Genomic DNA, 13,806 nt, shown 5'->3' on the forward strand with positions numbered 1-13,806 from the left:
TCTGAGGCTGGATTTGAACTCAGGTACTCTTGACTCCAAGGCCAGTGTTCGATCTACTGCACCACCTAGACACCACCAGTTCTACAACTTTTAATAAATTCTGACATTTTTCTTTGCCTGCCCTTGTCTAGGAACTTTTTTCCCTGAGTTTTATCATCCTCACTTTCACCCTAAAGTAAAAATGGTCTCTTTTATGTTTATTTCACTCTGACAGAGCTATTTGGGTACTTGTTATTCCTATTACTAGAAAGAAAGGTCCTGGAGACCAGAAGCCATAGTATAGATCTAAATTAGCATTTGCACAGTGACTTAGACAGAATAAGCATTTGATTTTTGTCGAATGAAGATTATTTGCTCTATTTTACAAAATTCTTTATTTTTTGTTGCAAAAATCAAAATGAGAAATGACACAAATTCATTTACAAACAATTGTCAATTTTTACAGGACCAGGAAAATAGAAGCTGGTAGATGATCAAGTTGGAAAGTAAGCACATTTCCCATTCTAACACACATCTACTCAAAAGTCTACCACAAAAAATTAAAGTGATATATATTAAATTCAAAATCACATGAATGAGAAAAGCAAACTTGTTCTACAATATATACTGAAATATCAACATGACTTTTATACCTGTGTCGGTCTTCAAAAAATTGGTAGTCAATTCTTGCCTCTCCTTTAGGTTGGGCAGAGAGGAGAGCATCCACTTTCATTACCAAGTCACTCGCCCTAAGAAAGATGACATTAGATGTTAGCATGCTTCACTCATGGAAGGCTTTTCAAATGTATATCCATATACAATCTGAAACATCAAAGAATATAAAATAATACTTTTTGTTTAACTGAGACAAAGTTTAATATAAGATAGTAAACCAATATGAAGTAGAACTGAATATAGAAATGTTCTAAAACTAACAAACTAAACAAAACTGAGTTCAAAATGCTCCAAATAAATATAGTGCTTGGTTTCTATCTCTGATTTTAACTTTAACTGTAGACATAACAGAATCAATACAAGAATGGGATACAGTCCTTCATGACTGAAACAGGCCAGCACGCAACTGGAGTTCCCCTTGAAGGGCAATCTAAATATTCCATTACGATGGAAATCATCAATGCTCCAGAATATCTCACAGGAGATCCTAAGGCAACAGATACAAAAGACAAAAGTCTTAATGAGAGGAATCTGTGGCTGACAGAATTCTAGTAAAAGCTCCATACCTAGGAGAACCCTGAGGAAAAAGTCATTCTGTGAAACCTAGGTATTCTCATCTGACTGACTAGTTGTTCAGTCGATTTAGTCATGTTCAACTTTTCAAGACCCCATAGATGATGAAATACTGGAATGGTTTGCCATTTCCTTCTCCAGTTAATTTTAAGATGGAAAAAACTGAGACTAAAAGGGTGAAATGATTTATTCCAGGTCACAGAGCTGTCTAAGGACAGATTTGAACTCAGATCTTTTTGACTCCAGACCCAGCGCTCTATCCACTGTGTCACCTAGCTGCCCTCCCATCTGATACTATTCTGGAATCTGTGGTGAGTAGAGCTTCTCCCTGGCTGCCAGTGAACTTTAAGGATGACTCAGCTGGAAATGGATCTATCTATGGTGATTGGGGACAAGGCAAGTCTCATAGGAACACTGGTTAAAATGCAAAGACATTTCAAGCAACTCTCATAGCCTCCTCAATAGATAGAGGTATGACCCAGGGCCATCTTACAAAAGTATGCAATTAACTGTAGCTAGCAATTGATAGTCATCTGAAAGCAATCTGCTTGTTAGAGTACCTTCCTTTATTACTGTTGACCTGAGGATATTCCTCACATGAGGATATTCCTCACATATTACACAATTTAGCTAAGAAATTATTCCAGCAGCCACTAAAGGCAAGATTTAACATTTTTCTTAAATGTTATTCCATAACACAAGAAAATGCAAAAATATTTGTACAGCATCTTTTAAACTTTACGGTCTGTCTTTAAACATTCAAGAAGCAACGGAAATTTAGCATCCTTGCACCTTTGATCACATGGCAATCTTGCTCCAAAAAAAACACTTTTTCTACCCACAAAGAAAATAAGATATTCAATTCTCTGTCTACTAGATTTACACTGGTTTTTCTTTTTTTCAAAAAAAGATTATCAAAAAGATTTAAAAATGCACAATTAGGGAGTATTATTATATTTTTTAAATTTAGAGATGCTTTTATATCTAGCATATGTTCAAAGTGGACATCTAAAAAAACAACTTAGTAAAAAAATATCCTTATTATAGAGGTTCTCTGTCTTAAGTCAATCTATTAATTCCTTTCATTGCAAACTTACACATCTTCCTCTACCCGGAGCTGTTGAATATGAGATTTTATTTTCTGTCCTGAGGTCTTTAGAATTATATTTTCTAGTAGGTGGAAGTCATCTTGATTAAAAAGTTCACCATCTTTCAGTGGCCCAATAATCTGTGAAGAAATTAGAAGCATGGTGGTTAGCTGTATGATCTAAAGACTTGTATATAATGAGAAAATTTGAGCATGATGCAAAAGAAAAAAAAACATAATACAATCATAGGTTACAATTATGGGAATGCAGAAACAACAGAAAGTTAATGTCCTCCCTTTGCAATGGTCATACCCTATCTTTTATTTAGTTTTGTGATCACATTTTAAGAATATTTCACCCACTCTGCAAAGATATTTTCAAACTACATACTCTTCCTCCTTCTCTCTGTCTCTGCCCCCCCCCATTCTGTCTCTCTTCTGTTTCACAAACTGATGGGGTTAATAATCACCTTTATGAAGAAAAATCACCAACACCTGTGGTTTCATCTATCCTCCCTAGGCAGATGATTCTCAGATATTTTTGTCCTGCCCTAAACTCTTTATAACTTCCAGGCTTCATTTTTCTTTTTCAAATAAATTTTTACTTATTTTGTTAAATTTTCCTATTACATGGAAAGAACTTTAACGTTAGTTTTTTAAAAATGCTGAATCCTAAATTCTTTCCCTAACTGTAATTGAAAGGCAAGCAATATGATGGCAATTATACACATGAAAACACGAAAAAACATTTCTATATTAGTAATTTTGCAAAAAAAGAAACCCAGTGAAAACAAGAAAAATAAAATAAGTTTTTTAAAAAGTGTGCTTCAACCTGTACTCAGTTCTTTCTCCAGAGAAATAGCATTTTTTATGATTGAGTACTTTGGCTTATATATCCCCTGATATCTCAAACTGGGTGTCATGTATATGTCTTAATCTCAACGTGTCTTAAACTGAATTCATTATCCTTCCCCCAGACCCCTCCCTTCTTCCTAATTTCCTATTATTTTTGAGAATACTCTCATCTCCCAGTGATCCAAGAACACAACTTAGGGTGTCATCCTCTAGCCTTCACTCTCTCCCACCCCCATATCTAATGTTTCCTCAACCTTTTGATTTTACCTTCATAACCTCTCCCACCTACCTTCTCTCCTCTAAATCTACCAACAATCCTGGTCCAAACTCTCATCATCTCATACCTGGACAATTGCAATAGCCTGCTGGTTGGTTTCCCTGCATCAAATTTCTTTCCACTCCTGCCCATCCTACATTTAGCTATCGAACTAATCTTCCTAAAGAACAAGTATGTTCCTCCCACCCAGTCTTCTTCTTTCAACTCCAATGGGTTCCTTATTTTGTCCAGGATCAAATATAAAAACCTCTGGCATTTACAACCTGGCCCCTTCTTATTTTTCCAGTCTTCTTTCTCCTTACACCTCCATATGTACTCTGAAATCCAGTGACACTAGCCTTCTTGCTGTCCACTCACACAAAACATGCAATCTCCCAAGCTTCAGGCATTTTTACCTATTGTGCTCAGGTCTGGAATGTTCCCTCTTCTCTTTCTTCTCTGGCTTCAATCAGTTCTCAGATAAAATCCCACATTTTACAGGAAGCCTTTCCTTCCCCCCACCCCACCCCCACAGAAGGCAATCTGATAATCTTTACATTGTTTCCATGCTATGCATTGATCAAAATTGAATATGTTGAGAGGAAAAAATATCCTTGAGGAAGAAAATAAAATATTAGAGATAGAAAAATTATGTAGTACATGAGAACTTTTTTTAAAAAAATTAAAGGTAATAATCATTGGTCTTTATTTAAACTCCACAGTTCTTACTCTGGATAGAGTTGTTATTTTCCATCACAGACATCCTGAAATTGTCCCTGATTATTGCATTGATAGAGTGAGCAAGTCCATTAAGTTTGATCCCCCTAGTATGGATCTTTTAAATAATTTGTTTTCCTGTTGTTTCTCCCATCAAGTGTGAGCTCCTTGAGAGTGACTATTTTGGGGCCCTTTTTGGATCTCCAGGGCTTAGTATAACTAGCAAAGAATAGATCCTTAATAATTGTTTGCTGACTGACCTATTGACTACCACCCCAGTCTTCATCTCACTTTTCAGCTGCAATCTCTACCTAAATGATCCAAAGGTATTTTAAAATTCAATGAAGTAGAATTCATTATCGTTTTCCTCCAAACCTTCTCCTTTTCCTAACTTCCCTCCTTTTTGTGAGGGTATCAAGACTACAGAATAACAGAATCATGATTTAGAATCAAAGAGACTTAATGCAACCCCCTCATTTTTACAAAAGAGGAAATTGAAGCATAAATAAAAGTTACATACCCAGGGTCATACAGCTAATAAGAGTCTAAGCACTCTATATAATATTCCATACTTACATTCTTTCAGTGACTCAAGTAGGTATACTTGAAAAAACAATCAATGCTTCATTCTCACTCACCTCCCATACCTAGCCAGTTGCCAAATCCTATCTATTTTCAGCATTTCTCACATTCATCACACCTTTCCACTCCCATAGTTACCATCTTAGACCAGGCCTTCATCACCTCTCACTGACACTTTTGAATATTTCCCTATTTGTTTCCCCTGTCCTAAGACTCTCCTCTCTCTAATTTGTCTTTCTCTCAGGGGCCAAAGTGATTTTACTGAAATACAAGTTTCTCCCCAAACTAACAAACTCCAGTGGAATCTATTGGGACCCTTCAGGATAAGAATTTCTCTATTTGGAATTTAAAACTCTTGACAACCTGGTAATAATCTTTTTTTTCAGCCTTGATAAACATTACTCCCCTTTCTCCAGACTCCAATCCAGCTGAACTGGCCTTTTTTCTCTTTCTCATATGACACTCCAATTTTCATCTCAGGGACTTCCAGTCTGGAATGCACATTCCCATCATCAATGTCCCTTAGAATCATAAGTTCCTTTTAATGCTCAGTTTCAGGCAACATCTTTCCTGTGGAGCTCTACCTGTTCTCCCCAGCTACTTGGGTCTCCCCCCACTATACTATTCTTTACCCATTTTATGCAAACCTATATATATATATATATATATACACTCTCTTCCCTGGTTAGACTGGCTCCCTGAGAACAACACTGTTTCATTTGTGTCCTAGATGTTGCCAAGCCATGTTACTCATTCTGCTTCCAGTAATCCAATCCTCTTAATCTCTCCCACCTTAGCCTCTACAAATATAACAACACTAAGCTCTAATAAGTGACTTTTAGTCTTATCTCCCTGACTCAGGCTTCCTCATACCTTCCCAGGCATTTCCAAGTCATGCCTTTCCACAACAACCTCCATATTTCTGTCTTCCCCTATTTAAGTATGGGTTCCTTTCTAACAGGGCCTGTCTTGCTTTCTTGTCATCATATCCCCAGGTTTTAGTATAATGTTTGCAAAGAGTGGTCTTTAAATAAATGCTTACACGCGCAAATACTGTTTTGAAGAATTTATACATTTCAGAGGGGGACACTACAAAAGTCTCACATTGCTCTACTTTGAAACTAAGGTGTCCTCAATCTGGGTTGAATTCCTTACCCGTCCATTGCTGATCACAGCCCTTTCTCCTCTCTTTAACTTCAGAACCTCTGTACAATACAGAGCATGAGACAAAATAAAATCTGCTCTGGAAGTATCAAAGGCATCTTTAAAAAGGCTGATATCCATGCCCTAAAAAGAAAAAAACAAACAATCAAAATGAATAAAATGAAAGTTGGGGAGTAAAAAAAAATAATTTTTGCCAGAATAATTAATGAGGGAATATGATTTTTTATTACTAACATTATATAGCATATAATGCAGCTGATTCCTTCTAATAAGTTGGTTAATTCTCAGTTACTTTTTTCTGTAATTTAATTAAACCAATACATTTTCCTCAAAATTCATTGCCAGACTTAGTTTGTACTCCTCAATCCTATCCACCTAGTTTTAAATTAATTTCTTTCCTAGGGAAATGTACACTTCAGAAACTGATATTTATTTTCAGAGATATTTAAAACCAGAATCCTTTGTTAATTGGCAAAAAGTTGAACAGAGTAATTAAATGAACTTCACACCATGAGTTCAGATAATGAATACTTGGAATTCATAAGCTTCTAGCTCCAAAAAAAATGGATGGTTCAAATGATACTTTTTTTAAGTCCTATAAATGTGCAAATCCAGTTCTGTCACAGTGCTCAAAGCACTGAAAGAAACAAAGAATTCTGAATTTACCTCATATATGTTAGAAAACTCAGTTTCAAAGACATAAAAAGTGTAGTAGAATTGTTCTTTCCAGGAGGGATTCACATAATTTCAAAAATGAACCCTCTGAGTTCTGAGGCCAGGAATGAGAATTTTACAAGTTGATGTGATAATGAACAAGATGCATAAGCCCCTCAGGAGTTCTTTGGGATAACGAGCAATAGAATGGAAGAAATGTAGAAAAGGCCCAAAGACTTACTCCAACAGCAAATTCTGTAATATCAACTCCTTTTGCCAGAGCTTCTGCAGTCTCCTCCTTCACCATTTTAGTGATGAAATTTTTGGCAGCATTAGATGTTTGTGTTTGGAGAGCAGCCCAGAGAGCTCTGGAGATGCGAGTATTCTCAAAATGTGGTTCTTCGATAGGATTATTGATCATGCTAATTCGAATATTGTTACTGGTTTTCTGTGTTAACAAAAAAATAAGGGTTAAAAGTTATTAAGTTGATGTGATGAAACAAAAAGAGGCAATAATATTAGCACACTTATGCATTACAAATGATGACTAAAAAAAAAAGAAAGTAACTGTCAATTTGACTATTCTTTTAAAAAAAGGTTTAATATTACCAGAAAGATTTAGACATGGGTTTGTAATCTACGTGATAAAGTTCAAGGGAATGAATATAACACTTTATTTTCAGTGAAACAATTAACTTTTAAGATTTCTTTCTCCTCCTTTATAATCCTCTCATGATTCACCATCTGGACTTGCATCTGTATGTGTTCAGTGTCTACTCACACACATATGTTCAAAGGACCTGTAATCTCAGCATTCCTAGGTTCTCCATCTAACAGTACAGACCACAAGTCATTCATTCAGTCTCTTCCTGCACAACTTTTATCCATATCCTCTCATAAAATCTTCTACAATGAATCCACCCAAAGTATTAAAGACCTTTGTCTAGTCTTTTAACACAGGAATAAGAATAGTATCAGGTCCTCTTATCTCTCAAACTTATGTGATTACTCCACTTATTTTTCAGATTAGATATCTCTACACAATACCTTCTTATGCCACCTCTTGTGAGTCAGTAATGACTAAAGACTACAAAAACACACTGAAATTCATTTATGCCAAGGAACCCTTTTCATTATTATTTGGTTCACCCATAATTTTGATTCTTTCCAGTTTGTAATATTTCATGGTTCACAGCCATATCACAGGAAGAATACTGATTTTATAAAGGTGCAATTTTGTTTCTGAGAACAGGTTGGAATTGTTGAGAGCCCAGACACAATTTGCCAAATGCAATAGACCTTCTTTCTAGCTCATTGTTCTGGGCCTACCTCACTGTCCATCTGCTATTTCTAAGATTTAGGTGATTAGGATCAAATCAATAGGCTATTCATTCAAATACATATTGTCGTCTACTTAGTTTTTGTTGTGTAAAAATAAGCTACACACTAGTTATACATGTAATAACTTATATTAAATTGCTTTCTGTCAGGGAAGCAGGAGAGGGAGAAAAAATGTGAAATTTAATATCTTACAAAAAAATGATGGTTAAAAAACTATCTTTGCATGCCTCTAGAAAAATAAATAAAATATTAAATAAATAAAAATAAATGAATGAATAAATAAATAAAGTAATGAGCCACAAGACTCTGAGTGTGTGTGTGTGTGTGTGTGTGTGTGTATTAATTGGGATTGTGAATATCAAAAAGGAGACTACATTATTCCATAGCTTCAGGCACAATGTCTTCCACAAAACAGGAATATCTGGAAGATCTCATTAATTGAACACTATGTTAGATATGCTCCATGAAAGTGGGAGAGCACATAAGTACGTATGCCTTTTTTTGTGTATTAGTAAAAGGATTTGTTCAACAAAGTTGTATCTCATATTATGTCAAACAACAAATTTTGAGAGATGGGTCAAAATTTATGCTTATATATTCATTAGAGAGTTTATCAATAAAGTTTGATCTATCTTTTCTTATCTACCTTATATTTTAATCTCTTTAAAAAATATGAATCCTCTCTTCACCATGCCAAATGCCATACCATACCATATCATTCTAATTTGTATCACCTAAGATAATGTTAATCACTGGGTTTAAATAAGTATTTTTATGTTACTAAGGTTCTCATTATTTCTTTTTAATCTTTCTTTTTAATTTTAAAGCAACCTCTTCTTTTGTTTAAGAATAGCACACAGTAGGGGGTGGCTAGGTGGCGCAGTGGATAAAGCATCAGCCCTGGAGTCAGGAGTACCTGGGTTCAAATCCGGTCTCAGGCACTTAATAATTACCTAACCTAGCTGTGTGGCCTTGGGCAAGCCACTTAACCCCATTTGCCTTGCAAAAATCTAAAAAAACCAAAAAAGAATAGCACAGTTTTTTTCCCTCCTCAGCTATCAAATAGCTTTCTGCAATACCTATATTCCTTTCATTCAACCAATAAGGAAACAAAAATCTTGTATGCCTAAAAATCCAAATAAATTACAGGATTAGAGGATAACTGGGAAGGACTTCAGAGATCATTTAATCCATTCCTTTCATTTGAACAATGAGAAAATAATGGCTTGCCCAAGGTCACAAAGGTATTAAGCATCAGAACTAAAATTCAAACACATTTCTTCTGACTCTCAATTCAGTCCCACTTCTGCTAAAACATGAGAAAAAAGGATACCTTGTTAAGGACAATTCTAGTCCTAAACACAAGAGAACCTGCATAGACTTGCCTGGTGCTTGATAGCATCATACAATAATTGTCTTCCAGAAGGGCTGTCAAAATCCCCAACGATCCAAAAGGTTACTGGTCTAATAAAAGAATCATCTGTGGAAAAATGAAAATAGAGTTTGGAGGGGCAAAAAATTTCATATGGTGTGATACCGGTAATGCACTGAAAAGCAAATCTGAAACCCATGCAAGATTTTAGAAAGTGCAAAGCTCTTAGTAAGGACAAAGTGAAAAAACTGGTACTTACATGCAAAAAGGTCAAGGAGTTTATATCCATATGGCTTAGTTCCAGACATGCATTGATTAATTCTAATACAGTGTGTAATTAGCATTATTAGCACCTGAACTTAAAAGGAACCTTGAACTTGCAAGTAACACTGAATCTTTTTAAAAATTGTAGCCTACTGATGTGTAATTAAATTTTACATCAATTTAAACAAAATTTAATTTCACTGCTATAAGGCTGTTGTTACCCACAGGTTCCAGGGCCCTCATTATAAAGTGTCAGTAAATTCCCAATTATGAGGGTCCCAGAAAAGGTACAAGATAATTAAATAAAGGAATTGGAAGTTCTGAAATTATAAGTTACCATAGATCTCCTTGGAAGACATTCCTGGACAATAGGAAAGGAGCAAATGAGTGGGAGAGAATGAAACTTCACTTTGGAAAGAATAACAAAGCACAATTGAAGAAAAAGTATCTTAAATACAACTCCTTGGGTCCAAGACAAAATGGGAAAAAGCCTCAGAAATTCCTATATCAATATTGGGAGTACAACTCCACTATTCTAATCTAAAGAATTTATTTCTTTGGGAAACCAGATGGTACATAAAACCCTGAATTTAAATTTACATGCTTCGAAAACCAAATTTTCTCACTGAGAGGAATTCAAAAGGGACAAAATTAACTTTTCCACTTGACGCTTAGTATTGTGAAAAGGCAGTAAATATGAAAAAATTAAAAAAAAAACTTCCCCAGAAGGAAAGATGGTCATTTTCTGACCTTAACAGAAGATTTTTATAAATAAAATCAAGAAATCAATCAAAAAGGGGCAGCTAGGTGTTGCAGTGGATAGACCACCGGCCTTGAAGTCAGGAGTACCTGAGTTCAAATCAGTTCTCAAACACTTAATAATTACCTAGCTGTGTGGCCTTAGACAAGCCACTTAACCACATTTGCCTTGCAAAAAAAAAAAAAAATCCCAAATGAAAAAAAGAATCAGTCAAAAAAAAATAACTTTTTTGGGGCACCTAGGTGGCACAGTGGATAAAGCACCGGTCCTGCAGTCAGGAGGACCTGAGTTCAAATCCAACCTGAGAAACTTAATAATTGACTAGTTGTATGACCTTGGGCAAATCACTTAACCCCATTGCCTTAAATAAATAAAATTAAAAAAAAGAAAGAAAAAAACAACTTTTCCTAGAAACCATTAATAATAAATACAAATAAATTTTTCAAGGACTGAGCTTCTCTAAATAATTCTGAGAAATCAATAATATCCTACAATAATGAGTTAACTATTTTCAAACCACCAATCAATTTTTACAATGAACTCAAAAGTTCTATCTGAAATGTTACCAAATGAAATTTCATAGCATCTTTCCCAGGAGATGATAAAAACTATTGTCACAATTACAAAAAATATACTGAATGAAAAATAAGTCCCAAGATGACTACCTTTCTTTGTCAAATAGGTCATACTATTGGCTACAGCTGCAGTCTTATCTTGTGAATCCAAGAGAGAAAATCTAGCATAATCATCCACAAAAAAGTTATCTGAAAAGGAAAATACAAGAAATTTATATTCACATTCAAATACTTCTTATAATGCTAATATAAAGTTAGTAACCTAATTTATTATCTTTAAACTTTTCCTAGGATTTTGTTGTTTATTTTACATGAGAAGTACAAAATGTTTATAAAAAGATCTGTCTTCCCAGATGTTTTTTCTTTTAAGGTAAAATGATATCATGAATACAGCATATCATATTAAACATAAATAAACTTAAATAGATACTTAGGAGAGGAAAGAAAGAGACCTTAAACAGGGAGGAATCAGTGAAAGATTTTGAGCACAGGAACCATATCAATGTGAGGAAATTAGAAACGAGATTTGTTTGCTGTGATGTTAGATGGACAGACAAGTAAAGAAAGCAAAATTGATGATATTTAAAAAGTGATTATAAAACATCCCTTTTCTGAGGCAATGAGTGAAGATTGCACAGCTAAGTGGAAATTTTAGATTAGCCAATTCTACAAGGTCCTCCAATAATTAACGACTCTGCCTACCCTCTCTAATCACTACCATACACCTCTCTAAACATACTTTTTTCTTTTATTCCTGCCCTTCCCTTCTACTTTCCCAAACTCTCCTCAATCAATATTTAGCTGAGTCCTTCCTGGACATCACACCCCTCACCTCAGTACCTAACCATGACCAACAAATATATCAAGGGCTCATTTTATTACTTGATTTCAATTCCTAAGCTAGATCTCTCTTTGAAACTGAAAAGATGTGCAGGAGGCTCCTCAGTTCAATTTTCCTTTATTATGAATTAGGAGCTTTTGTAGGAATTTTTTTGTAGATTGTTTTCTTCCCTAAGGTTCTACACCCAGTAGTTTCTTTCCTCTATAAGGAAATCTGTTAAGAATAAAACTTATCTTCTAAATATGAGATAGGTTAAATTAAGGAAAAATTAAACTTTTTAGCTCATCCATTTATCAAGTATTAATCAAGCAATTATAAGTAGTCCCCACAGAATGTTAGCTCTGTGGAGTCAAGGGCTATTTTGTTTTTCTTTGTACCTCCATACTTAGGAGAGAGTTTGGTAGACAGTGATTAATAAATGCTTGATTGTGTTATTTTAGAACAAGCCAAAGGTCTTGGAATGATCAAATAGGCCAGATTTCCAGTTTCAACACTCAGCTATGCAGCTTAAGGCAAGTCACTTAACCTAATTAAACCTGCTACCTCATTTATAAAGTGGAAATAATATTATTTGCACTACTTGCCACACACGATTATTAGAATAAAAGTATCCTTCAATTTGGATCAATGTACAACATGGAAACAAAGTAAAGACTGACAGATTGCTTTCCGGGGGGGGGGGGGGGGGGGGGGGGTGCGGATTGTAAAACTCAACTAAAATCTTCCAATAATAAAAAAGGAATAAAAGTATCTTATAAATTACAATGAGCAATATAAAAGAGGGATTATTGTTTCTATAGTGTTGTTTGCATATAAACTGTGTGTGTATATGAGAGTTGTGTGTGTGTGTGTGTGTGTGTGTGTGTGTTCAGAAAGAGATAAAGAACTACCTTATATATGCCAATCATTTTAAGGATTAACATCATCACAACTTCTCAAAACTCTCCAAAACAGAAATTTTGTGTCAAAGCTATCTCTAAGGACTAGGATATCCAGAATCCAAAAGAAATAAATTGATGCTCAATTACCCTAGTTCACCCTTCCCATAAACAGAGCAATAGGTTGGCAACAAAACCAAAATATTGAGAGGACATCCCCCCAACTCACCACCTCCTTTGTAAGCAGTCCACAGGAGTTACACATTGCACATTATTACATTTCTCAATGTAATGATCAGTTGGTATTGATTTTTTTCCTCTCTAAAACATACTATTTGTTATTTAACTGGTTCTTTTGGGGGTTTGAGGAGAACAGGGGGAGAAAGGAAAGAATGGGGAGAGGAATAGTTGAAATAATTATGAAGCTGTTTGAAAAATAATATATCAAAATTTTTTAAAAAATAACATTAAATTATATAAATAGATATGTATGTTTTATTGTATTACAATGCAGCTTGTAGTTTGATCTTTCTTACACTACAAAATCCTAATATAAGATTGTTAGTTGAGAAATCATTTCATCATTTCAGTCATTTTCTGAATGGGGAGTCTCAGGAGTTGATTGTGAAGCACAGAAGAGAATGCACCTAAGTCTCTTGGGTTGGTTTACTTTCAGGCCTCAAAATCACCAGTACATTAAGGACTGTGGGATGATTCCTAAATTAGTCAAGAGTAGAACTAAATTTGTCATATTCAAATAATAACAAAACTAACAAAACAAATACAAGGCAGAAACCATGGTCAATCAGGCCTGAATCTAATACTCTATTCTGATGTCTATTTGATTTAGTACTTATTCATGCATATGGTAGAGCATTCTGCTTTTAATAGGAGATTGGAATATTCATTGCTGTGAACTCAGGAAGAAAAGTTTCTTCATTTCAGAAAGAAAAAAAGACATGCAAAAATGCAGTGATCTGTAAGTCACCACTTCTCATTTTTAAAAATCTCAGTATATTCAGCACTAAAATGAAAATGAATGAACTGAAGTGAATTAGCAATGGAAATAACTAAGAGAAATGTATGCTTTTAAAGTTAAAATATTGATTTCTCTCTCATCACATTCAACTTAGATTAATATATACCATGGAAACAATGTAAAGACCAACTGAATACCTTCTGTGGGGGATGGGGAAGCAAGAATGGGGGGGGAATTTTAAAACTCAAAATAAT

The 13,806-nt window shown here is 34.7% G+C and overlaps 1 protein-coding gene across 1 annotated transcript in view; it reads right to left on the bottom strand.

The window, feature by feature from the left end:
* Positions 1–13,806, bottom strand: part of UGGT1 (UDP-glucose glycoprotein glucosyltransferase 1) — a 106,467-nt gene that overhangs the window by 29,608 nt on the left and 63,053 nt on the right. The window contains 7 exon segments of the mRNA XM_074214911.1: positions 633–728; positions 2,325–2,455; positions 5,880–6,011; positions 6,784–6,990; positions 9,269–9,363; positions 9,857–9,880; positions 10,945–11,043. Of these exon segments, the coding sequence (XP_074071012.1) occupies positions 633–728; positions 2,325–2,455; positions 5,880–6,011; positions 6,784–6,990; positions 9,269–9,363; positions 9,857–9,880; positions 10,945–11,043 (784 nt within the window).

This window comes from Macrotis lagotis, chromosome 1 (genome assembly GCF_037893015.1).
Source record: "Macrotis lagotis isolate mMagLag1 chromosome 1, bilby.v1.9.chrom.fasta, whole genome shotgun sequence".
Lineage (NCBI taxonomy): Eukaryota > Metazoa > Chordata > Mammalia > Peramelemorphia > Peramelidae > Macrotis > Macrotis lagotis.